This window comes from Glycine soja, chromosome 17 (genome assembly GCF_004193775.1).
Source record: "Glycine soja cultivar W05 chromosome 17, ASM419377v2, whole genome shotgun sequence".
In the NCBI taxonomy this organism is placed as follows: Eukaryota; Viridiplantae; Streptophyta; class Magnoliopsida; order Fabales; family Fabaceae; genus Glycine; species Glycine soja.
The window spans coordinates 23010725-23030858 of NC_041018.1; the positions used below are offsets into that span (position 1 = coordinate 23010725).

At 33.8% G+C, this 20134-nt stretch overlaps 1 protein-coding gene and 2 long non-coding RNA genes across 3 annotated transcripts; all 3 read left to right on the forward strand.

Annotated features, from left to right (window-relative positions):
* Positions 1-3962: 3962 nt before the first annotated feature.
* On the forward strand, positions 3963-6999 carry LOC114391567. Its single transcript, XM_028352562.1, has 9 exons — positions 3963-4205; positions 4275-4537; positions 4627-4747; positions 4837-4973; positions 5074-5152; positions 5252-5347; positions 5447-5538; positions 5766-5856; positions 6943-6999. The coding sequence occupies exons 1-9, from the start codon at positions 3963-3965 to the stop codon at positions 6997-6999; spliced, it is 1179 nt and encodes a 392-aa protein (XP_028208363.1).
* A 782-nt stretch (positions 7000-7781) lies between these two features.
* On the forward strand, positions 7782-9091 carry LOC114392718. The gene is made up of 3 exons (XR_003662377.1): positions 7782-7822; positions 8418-8494; positions 9057-9091. It is a non-coding gene; the product is annotated as an uncharacterized LOC114392718 (long non-coding RNA).
* Positions 9092-15535: 6444 nt separating this feature from the next.
* On the forward strand, positions 15536-16079 carry LOC114392511. Its single transcript, XR_003662328.1, has 3 exons — positions 15536-15548; positions 15776-15847; positions 15924-16079. It is a non-coding gene; the product is annotated as an uncharacterized LOC114392511 (long non-coding RNA).
* Positions 16080-20134: the final 4055 nt, after the last annotated feature.

The window sequence follows — 20134 nt, forward strand, 5'->3', positions numbered from 1 at the left end:
ATCACAGTTCATGGCCTGTGTTGCTAATGATTTACAACCTTCCTCCTTCGTTATGCATGAAGCGCAAATACATTATGTTGTCTATGATAATATCGGGTCCAAGACAGCTAGGAAACGATATTGATGTGTACCTTACTCCTTTGATTGAAGACATGCGCAAGTTGTGGGTAGACGGGGTTGATGTGTATGATGCAAATCAGGGTGAGACTTTCAGGTTGCATGCGATGATATTTTGCACCATCAATGACTTTCCAGCTTATGGGAATTTGAGTGGATATAGTGTGAAAGGTCACCAGGCTTGTCCTATTTGTGAGCAAAACACAAGTTTCATCCAACTTAAACATGGGAAGAAGACAATTTATACACGGCATCGTAGGTTTTTAAAACATTATCACCCCTATCGACGATTGAAGAAAGCATTTAATGGTAGCCAAGAGACTGAAGAACCCCCGGAACCGTTAGCTCCCCATGAAGTGTATGATCGGGTGAAAGACATCATAACTGTTTTTGGTAAGACACAGCGGAAGGATCATGCTAACAAGAACATTTGGAAGAAAAGGTCAGTGTTCTTTGATCTTCCTTATTGGACCAATCTAAATGTTCGGCATTGTCTCGATGTTATGCATGTGGAGAAGAATGTTTGTGATAGTTTACTTGGCACCCTTCTTAACATCAAAGGCAAGACAAAGGATGGTCTAAAATGTCGACAGGATTTGGTCAATATGGGTATACGAGAACAGTTACATCCACAATCACAAGGTCAACGAACTTATTTGCCCCCAGCATGTTACACAATGTCAACTAAGTAGAAAAAACAATTTTTTCATTGTCTTAAAAATGTGAAAGTCCCACAAGGATACTCTTCCAATATCAAGAGCCTTGTGTCAGTTAATGATTTGAAGTTGGTTGGCTTGAAATCTCATGATTGTCACGTGTTAATGCAACAATTGTTGCCAGTGGCTGTGCGTGGTATATTGCCTGAAAAGGTAAGGGTTGCAATCAGCCACTTGTGCTTTTTCTTTAATGCAATCTGTCGTAAGGTCATTGACCCAAAACAATTGGATGATTTGGAGAACGAGGCAGCCATTATCCTATGTCAATTAGAAATGTACTTTCCTCCATCATATTTTGACATCGTGGTTCACTTAATTGTTCATCTTGTACGTGAGATTCGATTGTGTGGGCCCGTGTTTTTATGATGGATGTATCCAGTTGAACGTTACATGAAGGTGTTGAAAGGATATACAAAAAATCCATATCGACCAGAGGCTAGCATTGTTGAACGATACGTTGCTGAGGAAGCTATTGAGTTTTGTTCACAATATATAGAAATGGCTACACCAGTGGGACTTCCTCAAAGTCGTCATGGATCCACCACGGAAGGTAGGGGCACACGGGGGTTCAATGTTGTAACCATGGATCACCAACAGCTGGCACAAGCTCATCTATATGTACTACACAACACAACTGAGGTAATCCCTTACATAGATGCTCACAAACAACATATGTGTCGTATTCACCCAAAAATGAACATGATGAGGTTGTTGCAAGAGCACAATAGAACTTTCATATCGTGGTTTAGACAAACAATCTTCCCAGATGACAGTGCTTCAGACACATTAAGATTTCTAGTTGTGGGTCCAAATATGAATGTTCCAACTTGGAAGGGATATGATATCAATCAGTATTCTTTCTACACAAAGTCCCAGGATGATAAAAGTAGTGTGCAGAATAGCGGGGTTAGTGTTGATGGTCAATCAGAGCACTTTTGTAGTGCTACTGACAATAATCCCATTGAAGCTTGCATGCCTTACTATGGAGTCATTGAAGAGATTTGGGAGGTTGATTACGGTGAATTTAGAGTACCTCTTTTCAAATGTAAGTGGGTCAATGGAAACACAGGTGTGCATAAAGACAAAATGGGATTCACTTTAGTAGACCTTAAAAAAGTTGGTTACAAGGACGACCCATTCATAATGGCAGCGCAAGCTCGACAGGTGTTTTATGTAGAAGATCCATGCGACTCTAGATGGGCAGTGGTTTTGCAAGGGAGAACAATTTGTATCGGTCACCATGTTGATGGATCAACACTTGATGTCACTGACATGCCATCTTTCTCCAAAGATATGCCTTCAAGTACTGTTGAACAAGAAGAGGATGATGTATATGCAAATCGTACTGATCATGACGAGGGTTTATGGGAGAACATTCGTACGTAACTATGTAAGCACAACCGTTAGTAAAAAATATTTATATTTGTCATGCACAAATTGCTAAGTTGTTTTGAAAATCATGCACCCTATTACATCATTGAATTTGACATATTTATAACACTTTTTTTTATCCGCAGGGCCATGGCAACACCACCACCGTCCCTGCCACAATCAGAAAACCCTCCTGAGGTTACTTCGAAAAGGACAAGACAATCCACGAGGCTCAGAAGTTTGACGTCTAGATGCTTAGATGGCCCACGACCAGTTATGAACGTGAATCCGGCTACAGGTAGAGGGTCAGGGCCTCATAAAGAGAAATTTCACAGTTATTTAGGGGTTGTCGCAAGGGAAAAAGTTCCTATTGTACACGCGAATTGGAATGTTGTCCCCGATGATCTAAAGAGCTTAATATGGAAAGATATTTTGGTAAGTAATTCTAAATACACTTGTATTCATGATTTTGTTGTTATGTTACTTTTAAAGGATTCATTTACATAATGTTACATAACTCCTTTTGTTGTGCAACACAAATTTGATATCCCTGAAGGTGAAAATGCAAAAAAAAAAGGTGATGTCAACAGTTGCAGCAAGATGGAGGCAATTTAAGTCTTCATTGACTTCAAAATTTGTCTTTGCTGACAATGAAGGTCAGCAAATATCTAATCCTACAGTCAAGTATGGCCTTGATCCAGAAACATGGGCGGAATTTGCAAAAAGCCGCAAAACTCCTAATTGGCAGGTTTGTTTAAGTATTTCTGTATATAGAATCGATTCAATTTTTGCTTTTGTTGTTTTGTAACATATATATGACTAGTACAAGCTTGTCTTTTTAAGGGTATACGAAAGAAGGCCCAGGAAATTCAAAAATTTAATGACTGCCCACACGTACTGTCTCGTGGGGGGTATGAACTGCTTGACAAGAAACTTATGGAGGAGAAGAGCAAGCGTGGACATGAGGAACATTCGTGTACTGAAAGCCCAACACTCAATGTCGACCCACCATCCCCAGTTGCAAGACACTTGAAGTGGAAGATCGCCTGCACTAAGCGGCATGGCCAAATGACGCCTGAAGTGGCACAAGAAATTGCAGACAAAATTGTGAGTTCATATATTTTTTTGGTTACTGTCATTGGCAAATAATTGTTAGCAAACCTAGTCAAATTTATTTTATTCAAATTCAACAATTGTATATCCATGCAAGATTCATTACAGGAACAAGCAACACATGGGAGTTTTGTTCCGCATGGGCGACAGGACATACTTAACACATCCCTTGGCCGACCTGAGCATCCAGGCCGTGTTCGCGTCGCAGGGACAGGTGTCACAATAAGCCAATACTTTGGCCAAGCCTCACGTGCTTCTAGCACATCGTCACCATCGATCAACCAACAACAATTGGCTGATATCATCAGTGGAATTAAGGATGACATAAGAAAGCAGCTACAAGATGAGATAAGAAAGGAGGTACAGGATGAGATAAGAAAAGAGGTACGACAAGAACACAAGCAGCAACAAGAGGCTTGGATGAGGGCAATTGAAGAAAAATAGTGGCAAAATTTGGAGATGATGAAGCAAGAGTTAAAAAAATCATTGAAAGTAGAGCTATCTCATATTGCATCACATCAGTCAGCCCCCATTGAGGTGCCAGAAATATAAGCTCTAGTTGCGCGTGTTAGCACAAAGGGTAGCTGCGCTGGACCTGAAGGAAGCGGATTACTTAAAGAGCTTTTGAATGGTGATGACGATCTGATGGGCTTGTTCGTAGTTGTTGGGCAAAATATTGTGCTTGCAGGCTTGGGAAAAGTGTTTGAGAATTCATCCACCATACATAATGTTCGTTATGAAAATGATGTTGTTAAGGTTCAGGTTGTCAGAACATACATGCCTCACGCTGAGGTCCCTATTCCTACATCAGAGGTTCATTATCTTGAGCAGGCTGTTGGCACATTCGTCGCATGGCCGACACATCTTGTTAGGGAAGTAACTAATGAGGTTAGTTTTTTTCTCCTATGAATCTGTTCTATTTGTTGACATGCTGTACACCAACTTCAATTATCATAGGTGGTCGTAGGACCCGATAAGCCTCCATCAAAGTCTGTTGGAGAGCCGAACAGGTTAACATCTGTGGCCACAGATGACCCATTGGGAGAATTGGTTAAGAAGTCATATGTGGTTTACACAAAGCCAATGGAGTTGGCATGGGACGGGGCGAAATTTGGGTTATCTAATGCCTCAAATGGTTTTTTCATCACACATGCAGATGTGACTGAAATAATTTTAGGTGACAAATGTTTAAATATATTTGTACTGCAGCTGTGGATGATGTAAGTAAATCATATTATTTGACTCGTTGTCATATCTTATTGTCCACTCCATATTTGTCTAAGAATATTGTTGATTTTGTTTAAAATAGGTTTATGAATGATTGGAGTACAAGCATTGGTTTTTCTCCAGTGTACGGTTTCCTTGAGCCCCAGTCTATACGCTGCACAAAGGACACGCGTGAAGAATGTCAAAAGTACATAGAAATGTGGGTCAAGGAGTCACATCGAGAAATCTACTTAGGACCTTACTTCAATTAGTAAGTCTATTCATGTGGTTGTTATCAATGTGTTTGCATCAGTTTGATGGGGAATTTCATGTTGTTGACTTCAGGGCACATTGGCAACTTCTTGTGTTGTGTCCACAAGAGAACATTATAGTATGGTTCTGTTCTGTACGAAGAAAGCCTGATGTTCACATTAAGTTTGCAGTGAACAAGTACTTCTCAACCTTATTCAATTTAGCATTGGTCATTACTTGTAGTTTACTACTCAAAACATTACATGTTAACTTCGGCTTTTGTTATTGTCAAATTTAGTGCAATGAAGAAAATATGCAGTAATCTCCAAGGCAAGGACAATGCACCTCCACCTCCACCTCAATGGATTGAGGCTAAGGTATGTTGTAATCCCTGTTTTTTTTTTTAAAATTTGAAATAAGTCTGATGTTTCAATTGGAATGATCCAGCATTTATTGAGCGCTTATATTGCATGTAGAGCCATGTACAACAAGGAGCATATGAGTGTGGATATTATGTGATGCATTGGATGTGGAGCATCGTTAGTGCCGGTTTGAAAAATGAACTCCACAACGTATGTCCTCTATTAGACTAACAAATCAATTTGTGTAGTATGAAATCGTACTTAAATGGTTGATGTACTAACTAAATTTTATTTTCTTCCCCTTGGTAGTATTTTTCTGATGGAACAACATTAGACACTGACACCATGATGACAATACGCAAGAAATGGGCAGCCTATTTTCTAGAAGTTGGAAAATGGATGTAAATTAGACAAATTTAGATGACATAGGAACATTAATCACCTTTGTAACGTAAAATTTTCATTGCACAAGACACATAATTATGTCTGGTCATGACTTTTAATTCGGCATCGTTACATGATTATGGGACTTGTTTACGTTATTAGTGTGCACTGCTTTTGGGTTGCATTTTGTATTGGTCCCAATATAGGATCATTTTTTTTGTTGTGCAACTCTAATTGTATGCAGGTCAGCGTTTGACATGTTCCTCCTTGGGTCGTTCAGTCCGCCGCAACCTTCTCATACATTGGTCCAAGAAATCATCGAAAAAGCTCCTCAGGTGCTGCAATAATGACCTCTCTCCTTTTTTTTAAATTCAAATTTTATAAGTTTATAATTACAAATAAAAATTGTCTGTTATTTTGGGAGAGACACATGAAAAGACTTTCACAATCTATACAAATTCTATAAAATTTGGCGCCACGGCTTCTATTTAAATCTAATAATTCTGAGATTTCCTTATCGTCATAAGTCACCTTGGCAATATGGCAACCCACTGTTCAAATGCTTGTTAATGATTTGATGTGCAAAGTCTTGCCGATTGCATTGAAAGAGAGGAATGATTGTGAGGAACTGGCCATTACAACTCTTGTTAGTGGTAATTTGGAGGAATTAAATGCACATGAGACCGTCAGTGAGGAAAGAGTGAGTAAAATTCTTCTATGCTTTTTCCTTAAAGAACTGTTCTATGCCTTTTCCTTAGACAACTCTTCTATGCTTTTTCCTTAAATCCTATATAAGAAAAATAACAAGGTATTAATGAATATAGATACAGACACTAAAGAGTATGAATATTTTTTAATCTATTATGGTTTGCTTAAATTTCTTTAATCAGTTGTCTAGACATTAGGGACATTTTCTGTTGTAGGTTAAGTTCCAGAAGGGACACATTTTCGGATCAATGACATGAACTTACACAAACAAATAATTAAAGAACTGTTAAAAATTATTTTATATAATATTGTCATAGAAATTCTCTTTCTGTTCTACCTCCAGCCTGCATGTGTTGCCTGATGACTTGGCTTCTCAGATGATCAGATTTGATTTTTTTTAAGAGACACTAGTGATTTAATTGTTTGATTTCCCTGAAATTATTTAGCATGTCTGTCACATGATTATAAATTTAATTATATAATGCATTGTTGATACCCTGAAAAAAACTTTTTTTAGTGACTATAACTCCTGTAATGAATTGAAGATGATCTATTTTTCTTTTAAATTTCATTATTAATTATTAATATTTATATATGAAAGTTGCAGTCTCTGGCAATGTAAAATTACATCAGATTAGTCATTTTCTAGCTGCTTGTTGTGCTGATGTTCCTTCATTATATAGTTGAAAATTTTGTCTACAATGGTGGATTAGGAAACCTCTGGAAAAGCTCAGGCCTCCCTCGGTGACATAATTGTTGCTGTCCAATGATGGGGATCAGATCCTCGAAGGTTGTGTGGCAAATTTTTTTGTTATTTGCTGCAAGGTGAGCTTAATTGATCTCTCTATTTAAATTGTAACTATATTCGGGCTTATCTTATGCTAGAGTTCCTTATGCATGCCTTTTTTTTTAATAGTAACCATACTTTTGCATCACCCTCAACAATTTGATCAAACTTTAATATTCTAACAAGACTTCTTAAATTTGATTTGTTGTAATGCTAAAACTAATGCAACAAGCCTGCTTTAAATAGCTTTGATTGTTGACTAGGATGGACTATTCTCTGATATGATAGAGATTGACAAACATACCTATTATTAAAAACCTCTAAGTTCATCTTCTATTCATTTTGCAGTATAGAAATTTTCATAATGAATTCCTATTTGATGAATACACAGTACTCAAGTACTCACTGAGTTTCAAGCCTTTTATATGTTTGTGTTGTATTTTAAAATTTTAAGATTTTGCGCTTTCATGATCATTTGATGCTCACTGCATTATTGTGACTGCAAAGGAATCATGATTTGAGTTTCTCCTGCTCTTTTGTTGTGTGTGGGCATGTATATGTGCATGTGTGTGTATTTGAACATTTTATGAAATAAGCTTACGCATCATGGATTTTACTTTCTAGTTTTGCTTTTGGTAGATAGGAAAATGCAAATTTTAGTGTTCATTTCCTATTTCATTTTAGGAAAGGAATTCAAATGATGAGAAGGCCGTGTGTGATTATGGAAAGAAATGCTCTTTCCAAGTACAAACAGCTCTTATCAGCGATGGTGTTCTTCCAGGAACAATACGCCAACTAGTGCTTGAGTATGATTTGATTATAAATCTAATTTTTTGTTGCTATATTTTCTTTGACCATAAAGAAATTGTGCCCTTGTGTAAATTTTTTAGTAGAATTTATGTTATTTACTATGGTCTATATTTTAAAAATTTGCTTGACATTAGTATAGAATTAGGGTTTTATCACGTACTGGTAACAAGAAGACTTAAAGCATTGCCTTTCTATTTTTGTAGTGTTTGAATAGTCTACTTATGATATATTGCCTTTCTGTGCACTGCCTAAGCAATCTAAATTATTTTTTTCCCTTTCATATGGAGCTCTTAGATCTATTGTATCAGTTATCACAGTTATAAACTTAATTCTTAAAGCCAGTTTGGTAAGGGGGGAGTCTTGCTTTCTCTAATATTGGGATTTTGTCATGGCCACAGAGAAATGTTAGTGGGGTAAAATGAAACTAGGTTATTATTTTGTCAGGAAGATGTCACACTGGAAATGCAAAAGGAATAAAAAGAAATGGGGGGCAGTGTCTTATTTTATTGGATTGAGAGACTACTTATAAGCACTGACAAGTTGCTTCTTATGTTATTGAGCAATTACTTGCATTATGTGTAGGATATGAAGGAGTGAAGGAATTCCATTTCGAGAAGTTGCTCCATCATGGTCAGAATGTGAAATCTGGGAGGAGGCATTCATCACAAGTATGACTTTGGTTTTTCAATTTCATTTATTTAGTGTTCAAATGCTTAAGAATAGTATTATACAATAGTTCTTTTTAGAAATTTCAGTATCTATGTTGACTGAGTAGCTAATGAAGACGTATGAAAGCTGTAACACTGTATAACTTCTAAAATTGCTCCTTCCTGGATCTGAATCAACGGGTGCTAATTGTTTCCAATACCTTTAAACTGGATCAGACTAGTTGTTGGACTCAAGAAATGAACACCCTGAATTCTAAATAAAGACAAAAGCCTGGTTTTTGGGCCAGGTTTGAGCACAAACACGGTTTCCCCCTAAGAAAGAGCTTCCTCTTTCAAAGCACAGTGAATAACAATCTGACACCTTAATTTCCTTTTACAAGTCTACAACACAACTTATGTATCACTATAACTGTCACATCATCACCTAAAAATATAACTTCCTAATCCGAAATTAATATAAAAATAAATGCCCACTGACTTCCTAATAAAAAGTTATAACTGCTTAAATCAAATGTTGGCCTAGCATGTTCTAACATTCACTAGGGACTAAATGTCATTGCAGATAGCTTGAGGCTTTTACAACATGTGGATAGTATTTAGATTCCAACAGAATGGCAATCAGCCCATTCTAAAACGTGGAAGGATGTATCATGGACAAAAAAGCAATTTCAGGTGGTATATTTCTACCGGTGCTACAATTAATTCACTTTTGTTTTTAATGATTTTGTCAACTCGAGTAACTACAGGGTGGACCTGGGATGATCACAATTGTTATCTAGGTAATTTATTTATTGCTTCTATATTAATGAAAAAGTAGTAAAAGGAGAGAGGTATCCAATTGTTGTCATATGTAATTCCAATGATAGTGATTTTATTTTATGCATATTTTTGTTGTGTGTTTGTGTATTATCCATTGTTCTTTCTTTGCTGCTATATTTATCATTGTTGTTTCTTGTCAGTGATCTTTCAGATTTAGTGGAAATCATTCACAAGGTTGTAAAGCTGATGGATAATCTTCAGTCTCGAGGAGCATTGAGGGTAAGCTGAAATTATGTGTTTGTGTGTCTGTCATGAGTTAGTGATATCTTTGAAGTAAAGTAGATCTAGAACAAACAAGGCAAGATGCCTGTTACCACTTTACAACATATAGTTATCAATTCAACTTCAAGTGCAATACCCTATTTGTTTTCAGTGATTTCAATTTCACATTTAAAAATAACAACTTTGCTTCCATTTGCTTTGTTAGAGATATACTAAAGCCATTAATGAGCCTTCACTAGTAGCTCAACATTTTTGGAGAGTTAGTCCTTGACATTAATAATTAATAATGTGATACATAGAAATGTAAAAAAATTATAAAAAAATCTGCTGCTAAGCATACCAACTAAGATTTTACTACATTTTGATCCTTTTCTCTACTTTATATCTTATAAATTCAAGGTGTCTAGAAAATCAAGGAAAGTGAAAAAAAAAAATAATTCCAGAAGGGACAGAATCAGGGGACAAACTGGCAAGAGATCATTCTTGCATTCAAAATGAAACTGGCATCTCAAGTGTCAATCAATCAGCAGAAAATCAGCCACTGTAGGAAGTCCTACCAAATGCAAATTCCACTGGGGAAGATGTTATCCCTGATGATAATGAACATGAAAATCATGTTGAGGAAGTTGGGAACTCCCAAGTTGGGTTAGAACCAATGGGAGCCACAAATTCTGAACATGTTAATGAGGATATGTTGGATGGTACTAATGATTTTTCTGAAGATGAGCAACTACATGCATATAATGAAGTTGATTTCAAGGTTTCAACGCTATAAGTTTCTTAAATCATTTGTGGTAAGTTAACTTATTAGATTTTGGCAATTATACCTAGAGTTAACTTAGTTGTATTGATGGAAGAAAAAATTATATTATTTTTTTAATTATTCTTGAAAGTAAATTATATATATTATTGATGTTAGTCGGACATTAAAAAATGTTACTAGATGTCTATCTCGATTAATATATTAATTTAATTAATATATTATCAGCTTAAATTGAACTTATGAGATCATACACAAATAAATATTTTAATTTTTGTTAAAGAAATTATTTAATATTTAATGATCAATTAAATTAAAATATTTAATTTGTTCAAATAATTAACTAATTTTTTAAGTGAAATATTATTATTTTGTTTGCTAGCACTAACAATATAGGTAATATTAATGAAAACTTCCGATTTGTTAGGAAAAGTGAGTTCTACAGTTAGCTACAAATGAAGCTTTTTGTTGCACACTTTAAGATACACACCCACTATTTCTCTTCTGATCCTTTTACTAAAATATTTTAAGAATTGTTTTAATTCTTCTGTTGTGCTTGTGAAAGTAGTTTTGATGCAATCCTACCCCCCAAGTGCATTGGATAAAAGACTCCAAGAAGATTGGGCCAAAAATGCAAGAGAAGGCCTTAAGGTTCTCATGAGCCTTAGGGTAGATTTCGGGCCCATGGGCTAAGTATGAGCCCACTTATCTTGGTACATATTAGATTAAGGTTTCATTAATTTTGGGCCTTGTATTTAGGGCTCCATAATGTAGGTAGGGTACCCTAGAAATATAGGATTTTTCAGCCCTTGTATTTTAGGGCACCTAGACTAGTTTTTGTATTAGGGATAGTTTTGTAATTTCACATGCACTAAGTGGATATTTGATGTGTGTGGTTGGAAATAAATTTAATTGAATTGGTAGAAGCCCAATCCAATTAAATTTTAGAGGGGGAGGTGAGCATTTGCTTACTACACCCCATTGCCACATCATATAGTCACACTTTGTGCATGTCCTTCATGCTTTTCATGCCTCATGACACCTAAGCACACTTAGTGGAGAATCTTGGAATTGATCTTGGATTAGTGGGCTGAACCATAACTAAAATTCACTAATCATAATTAGTGAAATTTTGGCTCCAAAGTTTGGCTCCACAAATTCAATTTCAAATTCAAGTGAAATTTGAATTTCCCTCCAATTTTGTGTGACACTTAGGCTATAAATAGAGGTCATGTGTGTGCACTTTTTTCAACTTTGATCATTTGAATATTAAACTTCAGATTTCAAAGCTCATTTAGAGCACAAAATTTCGTGCTCTTCTCTCCCTCTCCCCTCATTCATCTCCTTCCTCCAAGCTCTTATCCATGGCCTCCTATGGTGGAGAGCTTCTTCTAGACTCATCTTCTCCTTGAAGTGGCGTCTCCTCTCTCTCTTCCTTTCTCCATTCCACTGCCATTCATCTTCCAAGAAGCAAAGGAATCCATTGATGAAGAAGATCCTAGGCCTACAAGCTCCAATGGAGCTTGCATCAAGTTTGATAAACCGAAGTTAGTCTTGGTGTGGATAAATGAGAAATCCTTATATTATTGAAGAATTTTGATGTTTGAGGAAATGATATCCAAGTATTTATAGCATAATTTTACTGGAATAGTATTTTTGAATCAAAATAGACCCTTTATTTCGTTGTACGTGTTATGAACACAAGCTATTCTATCAGTCATCGGGGCATCCAGCATTAACAAGCATAAATGATAAACATACTGAATGAAGAAGCACTTCAAGTTTCTGCTTAGTGTTCAAGAAATGGATTTTACTCACTATTTAAAAGGCCTTGTCTTGCAGCCAGCAGGCATATACTAGTGTAGTGTAAGAAACATGCTCATTCCCATAAAAGTCCAGTAAGTTTTCTTGTCTCGAGTAAGGTGAGACATGCAAGGAATTCAAGTGAGTTAATTAGAAAATTCAATTTCCCCTTGTTTGATAGGAGAAGAAGAAAAGATAGAATTAATATGGATTGTTGGGTATGTGTGGGAGAAGAGTGTAAATAATTTTAAAAAAGACAGTAGAGCTTAGTATATTATTTGTCATAAATCTCTTAGTTTTTGTACCGAGTTCGAGCTGGGCTTGGAAAAGATTAGGCCGAGGAAGGCCCAGTTGGTGAGTGAAGGAAGCAAATAAAAAAGTAGTAATAGGTTTGAGTTAATTGATGCAGGAGAGGATGAATGGTATAGGGTTTTCCCCGGCGGGTTACAGTCCCGTAATCCCTTCTTCATCCTGTTTTCCTAAAAAAATGAGACTTCAGCCACAAACATTCTTAAAAGGAGTCAGCAAGATAGATCAATTCATAGCTTTTCAATTATTTTTTTTCTCTTCCATATAAGATTTATCCTTTTTTCTTTTATATTTTTACATCATTGGTACAAGCATACTTAAAGAGTCAGCATGATAGATTGATTCATAGCATTTCATTTTTTTGTTTCTCTCTAGCATATAAGATTTGGCCTTTGTTTTCACCAATGGTTCTTCCTCACTTCAAACATTCTAGATTCAAAGATGACCAACATTGCAGTCACCGTATAACTGAAGTGCTAGATCCAGATGGTAAAATTTCACCAACTCAAATTTTCAATATGTTAAAAAGGTTAGGACTAGCAGTTGCACCTAGGAGAAAGATGTGTGATGCTGATGCTGAAGGACCTTTGTCTACTAGCCCTAATCAGTTAGACGGTGACAAAATAACAGGAGCTACAAATCATAAATCCGTGAATTTGGAGGGAAGCCTGTTGGTTCAACACATGTAAGTTTATACTGAACTCTTATGCTTATTAATTATTACTGGTATTTTTTCTTCTATTAAATTTATGTTTCCTCTATGGAAATGAAATGTTGTCATTATTGTTCATCTTAATTTGACAATTTTTTTATATACATTTTGATGCATCGATTGTGTTTAAGTCTTCTCTAAGTTTGTGTTCAATTTCATATTTATAGGCAAAAAAAAAAAAAAAGAGTCCAGGCTTTCAATAAAGATCAGGAAGCTCTAATCAAAGTTCTATATGAGCAGCGAGTACCACTTGGTTGCCTTGCATTTGATCTCTTTCTGCTCTTTGCTTGATGACTGTTGAATGGATAGTTAAATAAGAAAATTCAATGTTTTCTGAGTTTTCTATATTATTTTGCTCAGGATGACAAATAGCATTTCAATTTAGCTTTTGATTTTGCTTTTAATAGCTGGGTTGTTATTTCTGCAGATTCAAGGACCACAGAAGATGTAGTTACATGATAGCCAATGCACTGGATAAGGATGGTAAATTCACTACTGCCCAAGTCTCTCGAAAACTTAAGCTGCTTGGTTTGTCTCTTCCTCTGAAAAGTTCTGGAGGAAAAATGCACCCAAAGGGTGCAGATCTCATGGATCGTTCAAATGAAAGGATGGATGAATCTGATGATGAGACATTGGTATCACTGGTAAAAAGGTAATGTGTTTGGTCTGTAGTTTTGCAAAGCCATGCCATTAATACTTCTGCCTGTTTGCAAAATAATATTCACTCATTGACATGTGTAACTTCTTTCAAAATGCCTTACATTGTTTCAAATTTTATACATAGCTAAATTTCAATACTTTGTCAAATGCAATTTTATTGTGCTGTCCAGATGGATGAGTCTCTCCTAGATGTCGTCCCTTTAACTATTATTTAATGTTTATATAAATTTAGGAAGAAAATGGAGAGTGGCAAATTATCAAGGGGACAGTTACATGGGCAAACCAGTGAGGATAAATTGTCAAAAGGCGATTCTGATGATGAAATGCTCAGCTCTGTTCTCAAGTAATGTTCCTTTACCTTCCCGTTTATAGGATCACCACTTTACTGATCAACGATAGGATCAATAATGATGGTCACAAATTTACTTTGAGCTGGTGATTCTTCCGGCTCCTGTTTCTATCTGCTTTGACTTAAAAAATGATGAATTTGTCTCATCCATCAACCACTTTTGTTTTATTTGTAATTAATTTTCTTTTATTTAATTTAGGAAAAAAATAAATAGCAAAGTATCAACTGAACAATTACTTGAACCCATTAATGTGGATTCATCGTCAAGAGATGATTCTGATGATGAATGCTCAGCTCTGCTCTCAAGTAAAATATTCCATACTTTCACTTTTCTTTCTTGGATATTATTGATCAATGATAGGAACATAAATGTGCATATGACGAATTTAGTTTGAATTGTTTATTTTTTTATGTGAAATCTTGCTACAATGTTAGTTAAGTTTGTATGTATGGAAAAATTCCTTTCTCTTGTAAATTTCTTAAAATTAATTACCCATTGTCTATATCACATGTAATTTTAGTTGTTTATTCTAGCACTGTTCGTATCAGATTTAATTTTCTTTGTATTGGTATAATTTCTGGATGCAGAAGAACTAGACGACCATCTCTTAAATCAAAGCAAGTTGAGCTTGAAAATATCCAAATTCATGAGAGAATAATGGGCGATGATTCTTTCAATGGACGCATAACAGAGGTTTCGGAAGGGTATGCCTTTGTCATCACTGTCATTTTTATTTTTGGTAATAGAATTTTATTTAGTGTATAATGATGTCAATGAGATTCATTTTTGCTAATATAGACTAATGGCAAACTTTTACCACTTAATGAGAAAAGATTTCTTGTTGCAATAGCACACTTTTGCTAGTTTGATATGATTATTTAGGCTGACAATTGAGTTTATTAACATTCCTGGGTATTTAATCCATTCGTTGAACTATAAATTTTAGTAACATTTATAGTTATTCAAATGTAAATATGAATCAAGGGGTGCTTCTCCTTAACTAACACAGCAATCAGCATTGATGTCCCTGCAAGGACTATGCAGGTATAGTTATTCAGATGTAAATATGAGCATACCAACTAAGATTTTACTACATTTTGATGATTTTCTCTACTTTATATCTTATAAATTCAAGGTGTCTATAAATTCAGCATTGATGTCCCTGCAAGGACTATGCAGGTATAGTTGATTTTCTGACTTGTTTGGTCAGAAAGATGCTAAAGAAAATGAAAAAGCAACCCCTCTTGTTTGTGGAACTCCTTTTCTGGAAGACTCGGAGGGAATGCCATTACATCAATGTTGAATATTTGTTGAGCGAGCTTGGTCATTTGAAGAAAGAAAGTGCCAATTGGAATAACACTCTGGGAGATGAAGAAATTGGTTCATCCCCAGCAAAGGTGTGGACACAGGATATCAAAAGTAAGATAAAACCCTCAAACTTTGCTTCTAAGCTTTTATGTATGATTTTGTACTTTCTATTTCTTTTGAGAAATTTTTTTGAAGCACTGAGATGACCATTTTTAGAATGTGGGACCAATTTTCAATTTATGCTTGTTGATTGATTGGTTGGTTCATAATTATTCTTGATCACTGCAAAGAATTATCTACAATGAATCTACTCTTATTTTTGTTTCTTTCTTCTGTAGAGACAAGCTTGATGATGTTATTAAAGGCTTTGCACCTACCTCTGGCAGTAACAGTGACAAAGATGATCATAAGTACGTTTACAACTTGACATCAAATTTTACTTGAGATTTTATAGTTTCTGATACTTGGTTTACTTGGACATAACAGTGGGGAGCAATTGATGGAAGATGAATCTCAAATTGCTCTAAGGAGAAGGAAGAAACTTGTTCTTGATGGTGATTTGGAAAGACAAATCAAAGATCTCCATGAGAAGTAGGTTTGACCAGATCAAACTTTTGTCTGAACTTTGGAGCATGATTTAAATTAGAGCCTTGCCAAAAAAAAATTCAGTCTTTTTTTTTTTTACATCATTGGTACAGACATTCTTAAAAGGAGTGAGCAAGATAGATCAATTCATAGCTTTTCAATATTTTGTTGAATTTCATTATTTGTACTGTATTTCAATTCATAGCTTTTCTTGTACTAATTTAACCTGAGTTTATAAATTTCCAAAAATTAAAAAAAAATCTCCATATTCTACATCGGTTCAATTATAAACGATGTAGAAAATATCCTCATTCTACATCGGTTAGGCGATAAACGATGTAAGAACTCTTCAAATTCTACATCGGTTGATTGAAGACCGATGTAGAAACCTTTCCATTCGTGCCCATTCTACATCGGTTTAGTGATAAACGATGTAGAAAATCTCCTCATACTACATCGGTTTGACGATAAATGATGTAAAAACCTTTTATTTTCTACATCGGTTGATTGATAATCGATGTAGCCACGTTACCATATCTAGTCATTCTACATCGGTTGAACTATAACCGATGTAGAAACCTTTCATTTTCTACATCGGTTGACTGATAACCGATGTATAAACCTACCCATTCAACATCAGTTTCATCCTTAGAACTGCTGTAGAAAGCTATCCATTCTACATCGATTGTAGCTAAACAACCGATGTAGAAAAGTCGGCCTTCAAAGACGATCATAAAACCGATGTTGTGATTCAACGATCCCGGGTTACCACCACGCATCATAACCGATGTAGAAAGGCCGTTAGAACCGATGTAGAAGGCCTTTTTTTTTAGTAGTGTCTTCTTGGGAGCACGCAATCTTACATACTGCAATATTGATTCACATCATGTCAACTAGTTACAATTACTTTTCCCCTTTGAAATTAATTTTTGGTGAGCAACCTAATATTTTCCACTTGAGAATTGGTGGGCATATTGTGTATTCTAATTGTTTCATCACAACACATTTCGATGAGTCATAAACAAAGGTTGGGAATATATGTTGAGAATGAATTTTCATTTATAAAGATTTATATGGCTCATTTTGTCAATTGTTATTTTGAATTAGTTTTTCCAATATAAGGGGAAGATAGTAAGCAATTAGATAAATGAGATCAGTTGAAATAAATTATCTTGATCCTCTTGTACAAAACAATTTGAACTAAAAGTTTAATGGATAATTCACTTACAAAGTTTAGTAAAAAAGAGTGGTTAAATCATATGTATCAATTGTTAATGCTCTAATAAATTTTGTTATCCCTCTTGGACACTACAGTATTGAAAAACAAGTCTCAGACATGCATGAAGCGCGGTAGACTCTTTGATTCCAAAGATGAAAATCCTCAATTATGAAAAGGATCTAAAAAAATTAAGATGATCAAATTGAGGTTATGAGAACTTTAAAAGGTTTCTCTAACATAATTAATGATTTAGTTTCAAACAACTCAGGTACCTAGACTTAGTGAAAATAAAAAAATCTCAAATTTTTCATGAATGAAATATGATGGAATAAAAAAAAAGTTAGTGTTATGGTGTATTTCCATATAATGTAGTGTTAAATGTAATAAATGATATTGAGGATCAAGAATCAAAGTTCACTAATGACTATTGACAAAGAATTGATTGGCCAAAATGAAAAGAAAGTACTATTGAAGCATAACTAGACTCGCCTGTTAAGCAAAAGGTTTTTGGACATGTAGTTTGTACACCTAAAGGAGTCAAACCAGTTAGATACAAATGGATTTTTTGTGCAAAAGCAAAATGAAAAAAGTGAAATTGTGAGATACAAAGTATCACTAATTGCTCAAGAATTTTCACAAAAGACCCAATGTTGATTTTAAATAGGCTTATTCACTTGTAGTGAATGCAAGTGTAGTTTTTATATTTAATTAGTAAATTAAAGTTGCTCATGAAGGACTCAATTTACATCTAATAGTTGTAAATTTGTATAGGAAATTCTGAGATACAAAGTAAAATGAAAAAAGTGAGATTGTGAGATACAAAGTATCACTAATTGCTGAAGGATTTTCACAAAAGACCCAATGTTGATTTCAAATAGGCATATTCACTTGTAGTGAATGCAAGTGTTGTTTTTATATTTAATTAGTAAAGTTTATCATGAAGGATTCAATTTACATCTAATAGTTGTTGTTTCAGCCAATTTGTATGGCTTTATGGAAAATTACATTTATATGAAAACTCCCCAAAGGATTTAATTTGTCCAACAATGCAACTTATAGAAAAGATTACTCAATTAAATAAGTCTCTTTATTGATAAAAATAATCAAGATGCATGTAGCATAAAATTATCTCAGTGTGTATTTGTTAAAAGAATGATATAGAAATGATACCACGCTTGTCCTTGAAAAATTTTGAATATGGATTTTTCACAATTGTTTATGTAAGCAACATAAATATCATTGTAACTCATGCATAGCTTCTAAAATCTATAGATAGCTTAAAAAAAAGTTTGAGATGAAATATTTATGAAGGATAAAATTTTGCTTAGATTACAAAGATACTTAGAAAAGTCTTTAGATGTGGACAAAAATCCTTTTAGAACGAAAGAAAATGATGGAATTAGTTGGTCTGAAGTATCATAGTTTTTAGTGTTATAAAAACAATAATGTATCTTGTTAATTACACATTACCTAATATTGCATTTAACTATATATATTTACTAATTTATTAAATTTGTGTGAGAAAATAATTTAATTTAAGAGGCTATCTAATCACATTAAATTAGAAATCAGAATATTATATTCATGAAAACATTATAATATCTAATTTCTTAGCCGAGAAATTAGAATATTATTAAGTAGTAAAATTATATATAGATATTTTGTTGCTAAAAGTATATATATATATATATATATATATGAATCATATTAGTCATTTTTATTGAAAATCATATTTTTATTTTTATCTCTACCAAAATAATATTCTTATTCTATTAAAATGGTAGCTTTGCTTATGCATGTCATCATATATATCAAAGGTTCATACATGTCATAAGTGGACGGAATGCAAGTTATTTTCTATTTTTTAAATAACTTTTTATTTCATAAATATTTTATGGGATACGGGTAAATTAGTATCCAACCTGATCGATCGATCAATAATAATAATAATAATACGTAAGGGATAAATCATGTTCTTTAATGCACACACAAAAAACCATATTCCTTATTTGCTAGAAGATTATGCTTTGTAAAAATATCTTTGAATAAGATTAATTTTTATAGTGTTTTGTGATTATGATTATATTTTTTAAAAAGATTTTAATTTAATAATTATCATATTTTTAATTCATATTATTTATTTATCAATTTCATATTAATTAAAATGAAGATAACGATTAGATATATGAACATTTAGATAATATCTAACCAGATATGATATCATATTAAAGTAATTCACATGAATACGAGTCTCATATCGAAAATCAATTCAAATGAAGAAAAAAATTATGTTTTGAAAGGATATCAATGGTTAAGATAGAAGAAAAATTATTACTTTTTATGAATACACCAAGGAGAACTTCGGGTTAAAAATATAATAATCAGATTTTGAAATCAAATAACGCCTCATCTATAAAAAATGAAATATTTTAAAAAAGGTAATGTTTTTTTTTTCAAAATATTCCAAAAGGTACACAAAATAAATAGGAAAATTCTTGAAGCTTTTTGTGCAATTTAATTTGTAGTAAGGATTTGTTTGGAGTGGGAGAATGGGCCGGGTAATACGGTACCCAACTTAGAGTCTACTCATTTTTATCCTTAATTATAGAAATTAAAATTTAATATTATAATATATTATAAAATTTGAAATATTAAATCATAATTTTTATATTATTTTATTCATGTTTTTTAATATAAAAGAATCAAATATTCAACATATTAATTATACTACAGTAGTAATTAATAATTTAAATATTAATATTCTTTATGATACATGATTATTACACTGCACAAAATTCTTACTATTTTTATTCCTAATTCAAACCAGAAACAGATAAAATAAAGTTTCCTAAGTACAACAGTTTTGAAAGCTAAAAATGAGGGTGGCTCGCCT